This window comes from Podarcis vaucheri, assembly GCF_965113315.1.
Source record: "Podarcis vaucheri genome assembly, chromosome: Z".
Lineage (NCBI taxonomy): Eukaryota > Metazoa > Chordata > Lepidosauria > Squamata > Lacertidae > Podarcis > Podarcis vaucheri.
Window position 1 is genome coordinate 44,813,143 of NC_138758.1, and position 19,204 is coordinate 44,832,346.

The following is a 19,204-nucleotide window of genomic DNA, read 5'->3' on the forward strand; positions in this document are numbered from 1 at the left end:
TCATTAATCCACTCAGTCAATATTCTGCCTGTGCTTCCACTCTTGGTCAGACACCCCTTTCCCAGCATGCAGATGTTGCTGGAGGGTTCAGCTGTGAACTATGTTTTTCTCCCCTATGGGCATGGCAGTTTTGCTACTGCTATAACCACCTGTTTGATGGTGCCCAGACTGTATCGCCTGCATTTACCCATGCCATTGTGAAATACTACATTGTTATTTTTATCATTACATTTATATTCCACTTTTCCATCAGGGAGCTTAAGTAGCATGTACAGTTCTACCCCTCCCCAGTTTCATCCTCACAACAACCATAGGCCATGCTGGCTGGGGCTGAAGGGAGCAACATCTGGAGGTTCCCAACCCTTTGTTTATTCCATGGCCATTGAACATGCCCAGTCCTCATCAGGCAGTTTCAAGAGTTCTCTCCTTTAGTTGCCCTCCCTCAGGCTAGTAAATTCCAGAAACACCCAAAGGGCCACAGGTTCCCCATCTCTGATTTAAATCCACTCACTTCCATGAGAGGTGGAATTTGCCACTGTGATTTGCTTCTCTCAAACTCCTTTCTCTGTTATTCTCTGCTACTGAGATCTAGCACATCATTTTATTTTGTTGGAGCACAAGCATCCTGTCCTTGCCTCAATGGACCAAAGGGTTGGATGCTCCTTCTCCAGAACTTCACCCTGTTTGCCAAGGAGCTGTGTGCAATTCAGCTGGCATCCTCCAGCTTGTGGATGTACATGGAAACTTGATCCTGCTCGCTTGTCCAAGTGGAAGCAAGCCATTATTTACACTTCATTCACAAGAATGGTCCCCACTAGGGCAATCTCAAGCAGGAAAAAGGAACAGATGACACAACTTCTTTTGAGCACAACAGATTTGCCTTCCAAAGTACCAGGCTTAAACAAACAGTGGCCTTGTGACATCCAATGTTAAATATAGCAACCAATTGCAAAATGTCCTCATGTACTGGGCAAGCTTGTACTTTCTGTTTGACCTGCGTATCTTTGTCAAAACTTACGGTTCCCAAGTAACATTTGGGCCTCTGCAGTGGATTTAGAAAACAGGAACATAAAATAAGCCTTGTTGGATCAAACCAAACTGTTAAAGGGATAGAGACACAGCAACCCTCCAGAAATTGTTGGATTGCCACTCCCATCATCCCTGACTTGTTCTCCATGTTGGCTGAAGCTTATGGGACTTGGAGTCCAACAACAACTGGAAAGCCACAGATTCGCCATCATTGACTTGGGCAGTACAGCAGCAGTGAGGAACATGTAAGGAAGCAGTAGTTTCCTTGCCATCCTCTGTTAATTGCAACCAGCACTGTTTCCATTCTGTCCCTGTTAGCTTCTGAAACCTTGCTGTCCAATATTACATAAATTAATGTAATTAATTATACAATTAATTTCCAGCAGAAGGGAAATGTCATGAACAACACAGAAAATAAGGTAATTATTTGTGTGATATTTGTGGGCTAAAAAGAAAATCAATAGCAAATATTTGTTTACATGATTTCTGTTTCTGACCTCAGATGAACAAGCAGATTGTGGCAATTGCCACTCCTGTTCCTAATTGAATTCTCTGCCATCCCTAGCTCCACCTCCTATCATCCCCAGGCCATGCTGGCTGGGTTTGGTAGAAGTTGGAGAGCCCTTAATCACTATCCTTAATTGCTATGTCATGCATAGTGCATTTGTCAGAGTCTGGTCCTGCATAGCTGAAAGGTATGGCCCTCTGCTTGCTGTTGGACACAAATTCCCATCAGCCTCAGTCAGCATGGCTAACGGTCAAAGATGAGGGGAGTTCTAGTCCAGCAACATATGAAGGGTCCCAGTTTTCCCATCCCTGATCTAGTCCAATAACTTGTTTCCAACAGTTGCTAATATGTTCTACCATGTTTATGCCAAATCTGCATGTGCAGGGACAAGAATTAAGATTCAAATGAATTGAAATCTGCAGCAAACTGGTGCATTCTCCAATGCTGGGACTCAGTATTAGAAAGCCAGAAATCAAGAGGAACAGAATTCAGGGCCCAGTGAACACACAAAATATAGTAAAGGCACAGGGCAAGTGACAATCTGCTCATAGATTGTACAGTGGCAGAGTTGACTCCTAAAAAAAATGTAACTTCCCATGGGTCACCCTTTGTTTGGCAAGCTGCATATGATTTTACATTTGCTTGTGAGCTGCTGATGTCATCCTCAGGACCAGAGTCAAAGAGAACGTGTTGGCTCAGAGAATTGGCTCAGTAGCTGAACAGGATGACCTTGTTCATAATACTGCGCAGGAGGCAGGATGGTTTCCAAATCTTTGCACCAAATCAACTTCTTTAGGCTGTATCCTGGGACTAAGCCCTGTTGAATACACAGGGACCTGCTGCTGAGTAATCATGCATAGGATTACACTGGTGAAACTGAAGTCTATGTAGTTGCTCCTGGACAAAGGATACAATTAGCCCATTGGTTCAATGTGGAAAAGTCTCCTTTTGGCTGAGCCACAGCAGTCGCCTCCAGATGACCTGCTTATTGAGCATTCATCCTGATTTATTTACACAGACTTTGTAGGGAGGTCAGACAAGACTGGCTATTTATTGCACTTTCATTGTGATTTGTTTGTGGGGAGGTCATCTGAGGTTCCATCAGGCAACTGTGATCCATTACATTTCCTTATCACTTTTCTTACTGCAAAAAGCCCGAAATGGGGGGAGGGGGAGGGGAGCAGAATAGATTCACCAGAATGACAAATCAGCTTTCATTCTGTGAATTGAATTTGCTGGCATGTGATTGAATCTCACCTGAAAATAGCAACAGACTGGAAGCGCTCAGTGTCTGTGTGGATCAATAATTGGGGTTTTTATTTGTTTGTTTTCTTACTAGCATGGCAGGCAAATGCTTTCCCCCAAAAGTTAGCAATCACAATGAGGCTTGTATTTATTCCCCATCCCTTTAAATGGCTTGAGCTAAGAGACTTGCTCACTCCCCATTTGGGATGGCTTGGCAAGGATTGTTTGTCAAGTTGGTTGACAGATTGAGCTGCACACTTGAAGGACATCCAGAATGTTCTCAGTTGAAGCCAGCTTAAAATTCACATGATCCAGTTAGGGGTAGTTTAGGGATATGGTTCAGTTTCAATTTCAGTTTCTCTCAGTTTCTCAATCTCCCAGTATTAAATTCTCAACATTTGCACATCAGTTTGCTAATTCTTTTTTAAAAAATGTCCTCACCAACATTTTAGCCTGAATTCATTCTAATGTACATCCCCCCCCAAAGCAATTTCCTATGAAACTGTGAATTAAGTAGGGTTGCCTTTGAATGGGAATTATATTTCTCCCTGTCTTTATTTATCAGGTAGCCTTACTTACTATGGACAGCCCCTATTTTCTACTCCCTGTCCTTGGTAAATCTCTGCTTCCAGTTTATCTTCAGCCGTTTGTTTATTTCAGGGACATACACCCATCCCACTTCAATAAATTCCAAGGGTAGCTTACAATGATTTCAATTCACAATAAAAACTAATTAGATTGCAGACATTAAAACACCACAATGGAAAAGAACAACAGGAAAGCTGTTGGCAGGAACAGCAGTAACTTAAAAGCAGCACAAAGCTCCCAAAAAACTTGTGCCTTTAGGAGATGCCTTGCTAAATAGTTGATGTGACTTTCACAGAGATGTCCAGCTTCTAGCAGCTAACAGTGCTGTCCTATACATATAGGAACATAGAATGCTGTCTTATAATGACTCAGACCATTGGTCTATCCAACTCAGTATTGTCTACACTGACTGGCAGCAGCTCTCCAGGGTTTCAGGCAGAGAATGTTTCTTAGCCCTACCTAGAAATGCTGGGGATTGAACTTGCCACCTTCTGCATGCAAAGCAGATGCTCTGCCACTGAGCCAAAGCTGTTCCCTTGAAACTCTTAGTTGGTGGGCAAGCATGCATAGTATCACCAGAGCACATCCATGGGATTTCATGTGCGTGAACACACACGGTCCCACTACACATGAGGTTAGTCACATTAGATATTGGCAAGAAATGCAGTGCCGCTTGCATTTTCATAAAAATGACGCCACAGCTAATCCACAGTTATCAAACCAATAAACAAACAAAAATGTAGCCAGACTTCTGAATTCACACTTCTCTGAATTTTGCAGTGCTCCAACCAAGAAATGTGAACAATAATGCATATATCAGTGGAAAGTGTGCATGGAAATGAAAAGAGATGGCAGAGGAGATGTGATAGCCTTCTTCAAATATATGAAGGGCTGTCACATGGAAGGTACAGCAAGCTTGTTTTGTGAGGGTAGATTGAACCAATCAATTCAAATGGAAAGGAGATTCCATCGAAACATCCGGAAGAACTTTCTGAGGGTAAGAGTTGTTTGACATTGGAATGGACAACCTCAGAAGGTGGTAGACTCTTCTTCATTGGAGGCATTTAAGCAGAGGTTGGATGGTCATCTGCCAGGAATTCTTCAGCAGTTATTCCTGCATTGCATGGGTCTGGACTAGATGAAATTAACACAGAGAAATGCATTGTATCAGAGGTGCCAACTTGAATAAAATATTGTCCGGGTAATCGATCACACGACACAGTGCATCCACACCATTTGAATGGGAATACCCCTTAACTTTGTAGGGACTCAGCTCCCTCAAATATTTTGTTGTGGGGGATGTAGCCCCCACAGCCCCCAGGAATTGGCTCCTATGCATTGCATTAAGGATAATGCTTTGCAAAATTGGGTATCTTCTTCAAAGCATCAAACAAAAATGCATTTGTTAAGAGAAATGTGCACTCAAAGTGCTGGTAATCTTCTGGATTTTTTTTATTTTTTATTATTTTTTGGGCTGCAGTAATGCGGAGACCGGGATACATGATTGCAAAAAAAGAAAAGAAAAGAGAGAAACAAGAAATTAGAATTGACAGATCTGCCCATTCCTAAGTCTTCCACAGGGGTGGAGAAGACAAGCAGCAACACTCTGCACTGGAATGCCTCCGTCTCACAGAACTTGAAGAGAGGGGGGCATTCCTCCAGCGGCAGAAGTGGTGGGGTGGGCAGGGTGCTGCCTTGGGCACCTCTGCAGCCTTAGGTAGCTGCTTCATCTCACCTCATGGGCAGGCTTGCAGTGCTTGCAGAATAGACATGTTGCAGGCTAGAATGGAAGCTTGCCTGCTTATTTATTTATTTGTGTATTTATTTCCTGCAAGATGTACATCAGCTGTCTGGTCTTCTGTTAACATTTTGAGACGTGTACGTATTGTCACCCCACCCTCGCCTCCCCCACCCCAGGCATGAAGTCGCGTAGCATTCGAATTGGCTCCACGCAGGTCGGGGACACTTTGTATGGGGAGGGGGCAGTGGGAGAAAGAGCATGAGTTGTGCACAACTGCTATATCACTTTCCCTCTTCACCCGCACCCCACCCAGACACATTCCTGGGGCCTGTTGGGCGATAGAAAGAAATCTCAGAGAGTAGGAGCTACTTTTTGTGGAGGGGGTGGGGGAGAGTGGAGAGAGTTGACATGTTGCCTTATCATTAGCAAATGCTGGGCTAAATGAGTCAAAGGGAAACCTCATGGCATCCCCCTGGGGTTGGAAACATAATCTGAGCCTCCCTCTGCCCTCGTTCACTCTGTCTCCTGCTCTCCACACACACACGCCCGCCCGCCCGCCCGCCTCGCACACATACATACAGTGTGTGGGTGGAAGGAGGACAGGGCTGGATTTAGAACCCACTGAAAAGGCAGAGACAATGTTAGATGCCTCTAATTGAAAGCAGCTTTGGAGGGAGAAGTTTGATACAAGATGCCAGGAAAACAGATGCAGAGGCTTCCAGTTGAGAGGAGTAGAAGGCAAGTTTGTCATCTGGCATCACATGGACAAGTAGGGAGAAAGAACCCTGTAAAGATTAGTTGCCCAGGAGTCCAAAGGGCCACCCATGATAACCTTCCCGAGTAATTGAGACCCTTCTCCCAATTTGGCACTCCTAGTGGTGCAGAGCCTAGGACTTGCCGATCAGAAGGTCAGCAGTTCGAATCCCCGCGATGGGGTGAGCTCCTGTTGCTCAGTCCCTGCTCCTGTCAACCTAGCAGTTTGAAAGCATTTTAAAGTGCAAGTAGATAAATAGGTACCGCTCTGGCGGGAAGGTAAATGGTGTTTCCGTGCGCTGCTCTGGTTCGCCAGAAGCGGCTTAGTCATGCTGGCCACATGACCCGGAAGCTGTACGCCGGCTCCCTCAGCCAATAAAGTGAGATGAGTGCCGCAACCCCAGAGTCGGTCATGACTGGACCTAATGGTCAGGGGGCCCTTTACCTTTAGTGGTGCAGCATTAAAACTGCTGGTGCATTTTTGCAGTGCTAAGCAGGGTCTGGTCTGGTTTCAAATTGGATGGGGAACTGTGTGTTGAGATTCCTGCACTGCAGGAGGTTGGACTAAATGACCATGGGTGTCCCTTCCAACTCTACAGTTCTGTGATTCTATGATCTACAAGGGCTGTAGCTCAGTGGCAGAACATCCATTTTGCATGTAGAAGGTCCCAGGTTCAATCCCTGAAACCCTGGAGAGTGGCTGCCATATGGTGTAGGCAATACCTAGCAGAGGATAAAAGAGAATGCATCCTTAATACAGTGTTAGGTTCTGCCCACTGCCTCATATGTGGTCAGCTGTATGTTTACCCTTGGATAAACAAGTGCCCCCATCTCTGGTAAGTGTAGGTAATGCTTCAGTCAAAATGTTCTGAGAACATCTGAGATAGGTAACAGTATTTATGGTATTCTTTCTGCTTGTTTGTTTGTTTGTTTGATTTCTGTACCATTGATTGTTTAATTAGCCAAAGGCCTGGGAGAAGAGTGATGTTTTTGCCTGGTGCCTAAAGATATGTAACAATGGTACCAGGTAAGCCTCCCTGCAGAGAGCATTTCATAAGTGGGGGGCCACCACAAAAAGGCCCATTCTAGTAAACATGTTATATAATTATGAGACTATCAATGGCCACAGCATTATTCCTGGCTATATTCTCCCTCCACTGTCAGAGGCAGCATGGCTCTGAATACTGGTTGCTGGAAATCATAAGTGGCCAATTGTACTGTGCTCGCTTCGGCAGCACATATACTAAAATTGTAACGATACAGAGAAGATTAGCATGGCCCCTGCATAAGTGCCCAATTGTACTCATGTCCTGACCTAAGCATAACATTCAATCATTTCATGGAGAGAGAGAGAGAGACCAACTCTTGCAGTAAACAGCTTTTTCAACTCTACATCAGAGAATATTGGACAACAGATAGAGACGCTTGTCTCTTCAAGGTTGCTTTGCATGCTTCTGGGCTGATTAAAGACCCTGGTGACCCTGTACCAAGTTAACAAGAAACGTCCCCATGGTTCCAAGCCACTGTTTTAAGATATGTTAATTATCTTAATGACTTATAGACTGATTCCTAGACCACAACCGGGGTGCTCCACCATCAAAGATGAGGTGTCAACCAGCAAGATGGCACCCCATTTATAGGTTTTGGCCAATGTTAGTCCTACTCAGAGTAGACCCATTGACGTTAATGGGCAAGTCTAATTTAGACCTTTTGATGTAGGTGAGCATCCTCTGAGTAGAACTAGGTTAGATGTGACCCGCTTTGGAAGCTGAGCTCAGCAGATTCCTCACCCATCCCTACCTGGGAATGTTTGTTTTTCCAGTATTTCAGTGTCCCTAATTTTTCAGTATTTTGATCAGTGCCAGGGCAATTGAGAGCTGATACTTTAATTTTGAGCACCTTCACATGATCCAAACAACATCAAAACCATGGTTGTTGGTGGTAGATGAGCCTAACATTCTCCTTTCCCTTCCTCCCCCACAACAAACACTCTGTGAGGTGAGTGAGGCTGAGAGGCTTCAGAGAAGTGTGACTGGCCCAAGGTCACCCAACAACTGAATGGGAAGGTGCAGGGAAGCAAACCCAGTTCACCAGACTACGAGTCTACCGCTCCTAACCACTACACAACATTGGCTTGGCTCCCTCTTGGGTCAATTTTTGTTCTTACAAAAGGATTGGGCAGATTCTTAGAGGACACAGCTATCAATGGTTGCGAGTCATGATGACTATCAACTTCACTGTTAGAGGCAGTATATCTCTGAATACAGGTGTGTATCTTGTGTATCTCTGAATATAGGCGTGCACAGCACATTTTGTTAGGGTGTGCACCTTGTGAATTTCCTTTTTAAGGCAAACATTAATTGAATATATACTCATACTCAGTCATAAAGGGGATTGTTTTTATTATTCCAATAAACTAAAGAAACTAAAACTTAACTAATTTTTTAACGACTAACTAAATTTTGCTTTAAAAATACAAACTTAAAAAATGAGATACAAAATACCAGAATTTTGCTGTACTGATAACAGACAAAGATACAGTCAGTTTTTGTTATCTTTATATTTAACTAGATACAGTGGTACCTCTGGTTACGTACTTAATTCGTTCCGGAGGTCTATTCTTAACCTGAAACTGTTCTTACCCTGAAGCACCACATTAGCTAATGGGGCCTCCAACTGCCGCTGCACCGCCGCTGCACGATTTCTGTTCTCATCCTGAAGCAAAGTTCTTAACCCGAGGTACTATTTCTTGGTTAGAGGAGTCTGTAACCTGAAGCGTATGTAACCTGAAGCGTATGTAACTCAAGGTACCGCTGTAATGAGCTAACCCAAACTTGCCAAAACAGTTTAGGATTTCTTCATCTTCCTGTCCTAGAGAATGACTTCCTCCTTCTCACTTACTGCTACCACTGCAGCCCATTACTCTCTGCCCCTGCTGCTTCCAAAGACAGATGCAAGCAGAAGCTGTTCCAGACCCACACCAGCCATTTTTTTTCTGCCTGCATCTCTCTCTGCTTCCTCCCTCCCTTACAACTTTGCCTCTCCCCTACCACTGCTTCCCCACAGGTTGTGGCAGCTGAGGGAGCAGGATTGCTACTTCATACTCTTTCCTCATTGCCACAATCCCTCCTTTTTTTAACATTAAGCTGTGCACATGTCTATGCTTCTGAAAAATCAGTTGCAGGGAATTTCAGATGAGCAGAGTGCTGTTGTGCTCAGGGTTTGCTTGTAGGTTCCCCAGAGGCATCTGACTGGCTACTGTGAGAACAGGATTGGCCTCCCCCAGCAGAGCGCTCCTTATGAGTATTCAGTTGAAATGGAGACACCAGTTTTGGGCAATACCTATGTTTGCCTTAACATGAAGTTGGTTGCTCCTTGTTGCTTTCCTTGCGTTACAGTTGCTTTGAGGGTGGATCTGGAGAATAAACCTATTATTGGCTTCCAGCCACATTGGTTATGTTCTTCCTCCACTGCCAGAGTTGCAATGGAACACAAGTAGGGTAAGTGCTGTTGCACTCAGGTTCTGTGGGTGGGCTTCCCACAGGTACCTGGTTGGTCACTTTGAGAACAGGATGCTAGACTAGATGCGCTGTTGGCCTGATCTAGCAGGGCTTTCTTATGTTCTTTTGACCTCCACTTTCCACAAGATGGAGAGTGATAAGGGTGGACATTAGTGTGTCCAACCCACTCTTGCTTCTTGTGTTTTGGTTTTACACACAGCAGAACACCTATGTAGAACAGAAGTTATGAAGAAATCATTATTCCATGGTAAATAAGTCAGATGGTTCCAAATACCTCATGTTGGCAATTAATAACAGTGGCTTGGCTAACCACTGCTGGAAATGTCTAAACCAGACATATATGAAATGTGGCTATCTCAGGTTTGGGACTTGGCATCAATGGACAGATTGTCTGAACGTTACAAGGGCAGACAATGACCAAACAAAAAGGCAATTTTCAGAAGAAATGATGTGACCTTATTAAACAGTAACAAATCATAGAAACAAAGGAAGCTGCCTTCTACTGAGTCAGAGCAATGATGCACCAACAAAGTCAGGCAACAGTTCTCTAAGGTTTTAGACAGAAGTCTCCTCTGGTCTTACCTGGAGATGTTGGGAATTGAATCTGGGATGTTTTGCATGCAAAGGCAGATGCTATGACACTGACTTGTAGCTTCCCATGGTTACAGCCTTTCAGATCCAGAAACAGAACTTTAAAAGGGCCCTACCAACCAGATTCCCCCCTCTGTGTTTTAAGATTTCTGCTTCTGGGTTGCAGACAGAACCCAGGAAAAATGCTGAGGTGAGGGGTTTTTTCGGAGGGGGGGGGAGTAGCAGCAGCAAAACTAAAAACATAGATATTTTAAATTATCAGAGCTTTCCTGAACCTCAACAATGGTTTGTTTTGGGTTTGGCTCAAGTTTTTTAGTGGAGGTTTGGGTCAGCTTTTAATATCGTTTCTCACTCATCCATTAAGCGACACATGAACTATGCCAAACCCCAGCTCTCCCATTCTTCTCTGTGTTCTTGGGGGCCAAGTGGGTTTCAGAGAGAGAGAGGAGAGGAAAAGAGAAGAGAAAGGAAGAGAAGAGAAGAGTCACGCCACAATGTCCATAGAATTCCAGAAAGGCTGTCCATTTGTGTCAGCCATATAAACTGCAGGTGTGGGTAAGATAAATCTCCTAACTGGATAGGTATTAAGAAAGAAAGAAAGAAAGAAAGAAAGAAAGAAAGAAAGAAAGAAAGAAACCATCCATTCTCCCCAATGAGAGGCAGCCTGCTGAAAATGCAAGAAAGGAGAATTGCAAAATGATACATGTCGAATTGCTGGAATGAATTTCAAATGCCAAAGATAGTTTATGTAAAGTCCTGCACTGTTGTAAAATGTAACCCTATCCACTGGCAAGCCTTGTTGAGGTTCGGTTCCAGTCAAGGTTTTCTTTTTCCTTCCTCCCGCTGCCTCCTTATTTTTAAACAAAACTGAAAAACTTCTTCCAGCCCATTAAAGTTGATTTATGTTTTGCCCGTAGATTCCTTTGCTCTCAGCCTTTGGGGATTCAAATTAGAGAAATCATTACCTCACTTTTGGCCAATCCAGCATCTCTGTTTCCAAATATGCGGAGCGCTACTTTTGCATTGCTTTGACTTTTTTTCTCCTGGACATAAGGGAACTATTCTTACTTGAGCCACTGTGGAACTCATTTGCCATCGACATCACCCCTGTCTTGAAAATATCCCCACGGAAGCTTCTCTGCTTACCATGTTTTCTTTAATACAAAAGTGTGAGAATACAGGAGGAAGCTTAGAAGCTGCAAAGCTGGAAATATCTGGGAGAAGCCTGAAGGGGAGCTGATGGGCAATGATTTGGGCCAAGGGTGGGGAAGCCATGGACCTCCAGATGTTGCTGGACTGTAACTCCCACCATCATTGATCGTTGGCCATGCTGGCTGCTGGGACTGCTGGGAGTTGAAGTCCAACAACTAGGGGGACAGAGGAGGAAAACCTGTCTCCCTACATGCTTCGCTGGGCTCCACCTCCCATCATCCCCGACTACTGGTCATGCTGGCTTCTGGTGTTGGGTGGGAGTTACAGTCTAACCCAGGGGTTGTCAGCCTGGTCCCTACCACCTACTAGTGGCCGTTTCAGGATTCTAGGTATGCGGTAGGGGGTTCTACAGCACAAGTTGAATCCTCCTTCCATTGAGCACTGGTGGGCAGTAAGGAAATTTTGCCATCAAGAAAGATGCATTAGTGGGCAGTAGGTATAAAGAGGTTGACTACCTCAGGTCTAACCACGGATAGAAGGCAATAGCTTCCTCACCCATGCTTTCAGTGGTGCAAAAGTGCCACAAATAGACCTAGACAGGCAAGGCCCTTCCTTGCCTCATCCAACCAGGGTAGCTGTAGTCCAGCCTGGATTACAGATCAGTTTCATAGATCTATGGACTGTGGCATTGTAGATGAGAGCTGAGCTTGGCCCCTACTGAAAAGTAACACCACCATCCACTGCTCACCGTTGAGAAGCATCCAGCGATCTTGCAGAGAGGGCAGAAAATAACATTGTGGTCAGATTGGGCCAGCAATGGGCCCCTTTGAACCCCTGAGGCCCTTGACCAATGCTTAACCTGTCCAACTGTTGGTGCCTGGCCTGTGGACAGGGGCAGGAAGGCCAGAGGGGGCACTGGTTATACCACCAAGTTAGGCTTACATTCTCTCTTCTGAGACTGTCCTTTGCTTTACTACAACTCACCCTAATTACCATGGCTAGTCCACATTTGTTTGTTTGTTTATCCCCTGTTGCCTGGTAAACAAACTGTTTAACAGACTGCATTTGTTGATGGTAGACTCACCTTGGTTAGAGGTTTTTGAGGAGAGACTGAATGGGCCATCTATCAGGGATGTTGTAGCAGCAGATTTCCTGCATCTGCTGGGTGCTGGACTAGACAAACACCTTCCAACTCTGTGGTTCTGTTTGTTTATGACATGTATATCATGCTTTTCCTCCAAGCATCTCAATGCAGTGTATATGATTTTCCACACACACCCCACTCTATTTTATCCTCACCACAGCCTGTCAGGGAAGTTAGACTGACAGAATAATGACTGGCCAAAAGTCCCCAGTGAGTTTCATGTCCAAATGGAGATTTGAACCTGGAGCTCACTAACTCACAGCCCAGCAATCTATCCACTACACCACACTGGCTCCATTTTTATTGTTTTGTGCTTGAGAGATGCATTGTGCATTTGTTTTGCAACTCATTCCTCCATAATCTTCATAAACATCAGAAAGAACTTTCTGAGAGTAAGAGCCGTTCAGTAGTGGAATGGTTTCCCTCAGAAGGTGCTGGGCTCTCCTTCCTTGGAGGTTTTTAAGCATCTGTCCTGGATGCTTCAGCTGAGATTCCTGCATTTCAGGGGGTTGGACTAGATGACCCTTGGGATCCCTTGCAACTCTAAAATTCTGTGATAACCAGCTTTAGCTTAATTGTCTTATTCCCCCAACAAAATATTAACCAAGAAATGTATAAAGAACTTATCCTTTTCTTATTGCACCAGGGGAAGACAATCTGATGCACTCCAGATGCTTTGGACTACAGCTCCCATCATCCCTGACCATTGGCTATTTTGACTGGGACTGATGGAGTTGTCCCCAATGCCTGAAGGGTGCCACATTGGCTACTCAATAATTTTATAGACTTTACCATGACTTTTTATAGAGCTCAGTTCGACTTCATGCTGATTCTCCTTCTTCTTTTCTCTTAGGTGTGCCGAACCAAAGTGAATGACTTCAGTGATGGAATATCTCAGCATGCTTGGTACCCATGCAGTGCCAACAACACCCAGACTGTTTTCTGGCTCAAGGTAAGATATTGCATGGGGTGGGGAGAAAGAAGGAGAGAGAGAGAGAGAGAAAGAGAAACTATTCACTGAAGGTTTGTAAATTTTCCAAGTTACAAACAGATACAAAGTCCAGAAAAGGGAGAGGAGGTTGATACAATTTGATTTCTCAGTTTTCCATTCTTGTTCAATTTTTACATTTCTGCATAATTTCATATTTTTTTAAAAAAAGAAGCCTTCATGAAAATTCACCGTATTTTTTTTGCAAATTTCCTGAAATACACATCTTTGTGAGCAATTTTGCCTGATGTGCTCATCTTCGCCATCAATTGTCACTGGTATAGCGCCTCTGTAAACCATAATGTATACTGCTTTATGGCACACAATGTAAACTCTGTGGTGCTATTTACAATCAAGTGGTATAAATACACCATAGGTGCTATTTTCTCCAACACTTACATTTTTATGCAATTTTTTTCTCTGATGTATGCATCTTGGTACTTTATTGGGCTGTGGAACTACATCCCCAAATCCTGGGAACTGCAAATTTTGAAGGACGCCTTGTGTCTCATTTGACATATTGTTTTAAAAATTGCATGTTGAGTAGGGTTTACATTAAAATCTGAACCAAAACTATTTTTTCTTCCATCGCACACACTCATTACATACACATGTCTTTCCTTTCCCTATGGCCTTTCTTCCTCCCAGAAACAGTTTCTCTATGGGTGGAACAACATACTTTAGTGCAAGCATTGTCATGTTCATAATGCATCTATTATCGCCCATGTGTCATAAATCAACAATCCATTGGCCTCAGACAAGACCAGTGTTGTTGGCAATCACAAGTTAGCTGGGAGAGTTGTTTTTGTGGTGGTGAGGCAGCTGGTTGTCCAGTGTGAAACCTGGGTGCTGGAGTAGATGGGTTTTGGGGCTGAACCAGCAGGACTCTTCTTGCATTCTTCATAACAAAGAATGGAAGAAGAAAAAGAGAGGAAGAGAAGATGAAAGAGGGAGGGGGAAATAAGTTCATTTCCCTGTCAGCTATAAAGCATTTCCCTTAGTTAAGGCACACTTTGGCAATTCACTGGTCAAGAAGAAACAATATATTTTACCCAAAAAAATGTTATTAAGAACTAACCCCCTCTAAGAAAATACACATATTTCTCGTTTTGTAATGCAGGCATATTATCCTGAGATGGCAAGGACTGAACATGAGCAAATTGGGTTCAGATTACCTTAAGGACAACCATATAGCCCAGCTTGATCACTGAGGTCTTCCAGAGAAATTCTGGCCTTAACCAGAATTTGGGCATTTGGTGTCATCAGTCCCATACAGTGGTGCCCCGCAAGACGAATGCCTCGCAAGACGGAAAACTTGCTAGACGAAAGAGTTTTCCGTTTTGGAGGTGCTTCGCAAAACGAATTTCCTATGGGCTTGCTTCGCAAGATGACAATGTCCTGCGAGTTCCTGCTGGTTTTTTTTCCTTTCCCCCCCTCTTTCTAAGACGCTAAGCTGCTTATCAGCTGATCCAATCAGCAGATAAGCCGCTAAAAGCCGCTAATAGTGCTAATAGCGCTAATCCGCTAATCCGTCAATGGGCTTGCTTTGCAAGACGAAAAAACCACTAGACGAAGAGAATCACAGAACGGATTCTTTTCGTCTTGCGAGGCACCACTGTACTGTGGAACTCTCTCACAACAGAAACTCAACAGGCATCCTCACTTTTGATTTTCAGGCATCTCTTGAAGACTTTTGTTGTTGTTGTTGTTGTTGTTAATGCTGACAGGCTTATTCAGAGGTTTACAGTTTTCTGGGGTTGCCATTCATTTTAATGATGGTTCTGTATTGCTTCTAAATGTTTTGTTTGATTGATTGCTTTTACATTGCTGTACACCTGTTGCTTTGTGGGAGAATGATATGCAGTTGCATATGCATACACACACACACACAAACACATACACAAACCTAGGACCTGTTAAAAGAAAGAACATATTCACACAGTGCATAGTTACACAATAGAACTCACTCCTATCAGAGACAAGGATAGCCACCAACCTGGGTGAATTTAAAAGGGGATTAGACAAATTCATGGAGGAGGAGAGGACTATTGATGGCTCCTAGCCAGGATGGCTCTGCTCTGCCTCCACAGTTGGAGGCAATAATGCTTCTGAAAACCAGTTGCAGGAAGCCACAGAGAGGAGAGTTCTCTCATACTCAGGTCCTGCTTGCAGGTTTCCCAGAGGGATCTGCTTGACCGAGAACAGGATTTTGGATTAGATGGGCCATTGGCCTGATCAGGCATGCCTACCATGTTCTCAGCCACTGATCTATAATCCATCCCTACATACACTTTTAAGTGTCAGCCAGCAATTGTTTTGCTTCAAGAGGGGCCACACAGGAAACCAGCAAGTCCTGTGTTCTTCTTCCTTCTCTCTCCAGGCTTCCTTTTCACAACCAATGGTTGCTGCCGCCGTTATAATCCACTTGGTTGCAGATGGGACCGAAGATCTCGATCAGCAGGAGACCATTTCTGTTCAACTGGTTGACACCAAAGACCAGAGCCATGACCTTGGTAAGAACCCCTCTGCCTGTTTGGCTATTGTCCTTCACCATAGGATAAAATAGAAGTCTTAGTTGTACTATCATAAAAGCCATTGTTTCAGAGTGCTCCAAATAGTATTTTTACATTTGTATGTTTTAGAGTATGGTTGAGAATTTTTTATTTTTTTATGCTACCGTTTCATCCTTTGTAAACATCTTAGAGCAGGAGTCGGCAACCTAAGGCCCATGGGCCACAAGCGGCCCATGGGAGTTGTTTTACTGGCTCATGAGCCACCCCTGAACCGAGCTGCCCACTTGGTGAGTCCCCGTGTGCTGCGCTAAAGCAGTGCAGCGCGGCACCGGGAATTGCTTTTGCGGCACCAGAAATCGCATCTGCACAGATGCAGACGCTGGAAATCGCAGGCATGCACACTCACGCTGCCCGCGATCCAGCCCACAGAGGGGGCTCCATGGCAGTGAACTGGCCCAGGCAAGGTAAGCCTTGCCAACCCCTGTCTTAGAGGTCCCCCCCCTCAATCAAGCGGCCTATAAATTTAATAAGATAAGCTGATTTGATTTGTAATATTTCTATGCTGCTTTTCATTCAAAAAAATTGGAAAAAGTGGCTTAGAAAGAATAAATAACATATTAGAATGTCACAAAACAGCATAAACCATATAGAATAATTAATAAACCATCAGTAAAACAATTGCAATCTATAAAACACTATTAACGAAGCAACTAGACCACTGTATTTTAATATTTTGTTGGAAGCTGCCTAGAGTGGCTGGGGAAACCCAGCCAGATGGGCGGGGTATAAATAATAAATTATTATTATTATTACTACTACTACTAAATAAAGTAAATAAATGGGCATTCACTGAATATTTTAAGGGGGGTGGGAACACCCACAGAACCCTCCTTCATATAATTTCATGGGACTGGGGAAAGTTGGCAGTACTTTCTGCTGCTGTACTTTAGCTAGAATCTGTACATCACAGATGGTGGCTGGTAATCCACTGGGACGGAGAGGGTGGAAGGCAGAGGGACCTACGGCAGGTTGATTCAGGCACATGAGCAGATGGAGCCAATTAATTCTAGCTTTGGCCCCATTCTCCTTCCTCTTGAAGGAACAAACACTGAGATAGAAGTGGAGCAGGGAGGTGGCAGGCAGGGCCATGCCTCATGTATGTGAGAAGGCATGTAGGTGGAGGCTGGGTCAGGTTGGTGGGTCAGGCCCCATTTGCTCTGATGGACCAGCCTCCACTGTCACTTTGTGAAACTGTTGGAGGGAAGTGGTTATTTATATATTTTATTTATTTCACCCCACCTGGTGAATCTCTTCCTATGAAATTGCCTCAGATAGATTTAACAGTAAAAAACGTCAGCAATAAAAGCATGTGCAAAGCAATTTCATATACATGAAAACAATTCAGATAAATTCATCTATGAAACCAATTTCAAATCTGAGACAGACTGGATTAAAAAACAAACAAACCCTCTCCACTTAAAAGATTTTCTGAGGTTTTAAATTGTCTGCTTTCGAATTATTGGGGTTTTAAATTGTTGAGGTTTAATTTGCATTTTTGATTGCCTGTGTTGTATATTTTTGTCATCACAAGCTGCTTTGAGACCTAGATGGTGAAAATCAAGGTTGGAAAAGCAAGCTCAGAAAGATAAGAGAGACAGTGTTTGTCTGATATGTAATGGGAGGCAGTTTCAAAGGGTTGGGGCCACCACACTTAAGGCATTATTCCTATATCATATGGAATGGATTTATTGATGTGGTAGAATCTGGAGGAGCCTCACTCCTGAAGAGTCAGTTGAGTATACAATGGGTGAGGCAATATTTTAGGTATTCTGATCCAAACCTGACAACTAATTATATTACTATACCAATTGCATACATGAATGCATGATGGATAGCTTGCATTATATGTTCGTTTTCATCGGATTTGGGGCACCAAGCTTGTCCATACAATCATAATAACTTCTTCAAACCTGAATAAGAAAGCAGAAAAGTGTCTGAAGTAATTTCCACTTATGTCTTTTAGCAGAGCGTGAAGCTCTGCTTTTCCAAAATAGTTTGGAAGCAGAATTAAAGCTATGTTTCTACATGGCAGTTGATATAAACACTATATTGTCCAGCAATGCTCTTGTAATACTTATTCTGGACTAGTCCTGTTCAGTGAAGATCCTATGCAATTTTAATTAGAAGATTTGGTCTCCAGATTCTGACTCTAATTGCTTTCCATTCAGCTTGCTAGCAGCTCTGTACTACATCTGTTATTTAGTCAGTTCATGTTCAATGGTGGGGAAGAGAGCTTTAATTGATGGTTTTCTCTAAATTTCTGACTGTGAAATATATTTTATTCATTTAAGGCATTTGCTACCATCTTTCATAGAATCATGAGGGACGCGGGTGGCGCTGTGGGCTAAAGCCTCAGCGCCTAGGGCTTGCCGATCGAAAGGTCGGCGGTTCGAATCCCCGCGGCGGGGTGCGCTCCCGCTGCTCGGTCCCAGCGCCTGCCAACCTAGCAGTTCGAAAGCACCCCCGGGGGCAAGTAGATAAATAGGTACCGCTTACCAGCGGGAAGGTAAACGGCGTTCCGTGTGCGGCTCTGGCTCGCCAGAGCAGCGTTGTCACGCTGGCCACGTGACCCGGAAGTGTCTCCGGACAGCGCTGGCCCCCGGCCAATAAATGTGAGATGGGCGCACAAACCCCAGAGTCTGGCAAGACTGGCCCGTTTGGGCAGGGGTACCTTTACCTTTACCTTTACCTTTCATAGAATCATAGAACTATAGAGTTTGAAGGGGGTTCGAAGGGACCCCAACCACTGCAATGCACAAATCTCAACTATTGCATCTGTGATAGGTGGCCATCCAATCTCTGCTTAAAACTTCAAAGAGAGGAGAATCTGCAACCTCCCAAGGGACACTATTCCACTGTTGAACAGCTATTACTGTCAGAAAGTTCTTCCTAATGTTTAGTTGGAATCTGTTTTCTTATAACTTGAAGCCACTGGTTTGAATCCTACCCTCCAGAGCAGGGAAAAAACAAGCTTGTTTCCTTTTCTGTGTGACAGCCCTTCAGATATTTGAAGATGGCTATCATATCTCCTCTCAGTCTCCTCTTTTCCAGGCTAAACGTACCCAGCTCCTTCAACTGTTCCTCATAAGGCTTGGTTTCCAGACCTTGATCATCTTGGTTGCCCTCCTCTGCACACGTTTCAGCTTGTCAACATCCTTCTCAAATTGGACAGAGTATTCCAGTCCGAGCAAGGCAGAATAGAATGGGACTATTACTTGGCTTGATCTGGACACTAATTTTGTTGGTTGATACAGTCTAGAACAGCATTAGCCTTTTTTGCTGCAGCATCACACTGTGGACTCATTTTAAGCTTGTGGTCCATCAAGACCCTCAGATCCTTTTCTCAAGTGCTGCTAGTAAGCCAGGTGTTC

The 19,204-nt window shown here is 44.0% G+C and overlaps 1 protein-coding gene across 1 annotated transcript in view; it reads left to right on the top strand.

The window, feature by feature from the left end:
* The window catches only part of PAPPA (pappalysin 1), a 243,570-nt gene that overhangs the window by 138,598 nt on the left and 85,768 nt on the right, over positions 1-19,204 (top strand). The window contains exons 11-12 of the mRNA XM_082208779.1: positions 13,126-13,224; positions 15,641-15,773. Coding sequence (XP_082064905.1) covers positions 13,126-13,224; positions 15,641-15,773 — 232 coding nt within the window. The remainder of the gene's footprint in view (positions 1-13,125; positions 13,225-15,640; positions 15,774-19,204) is intronic.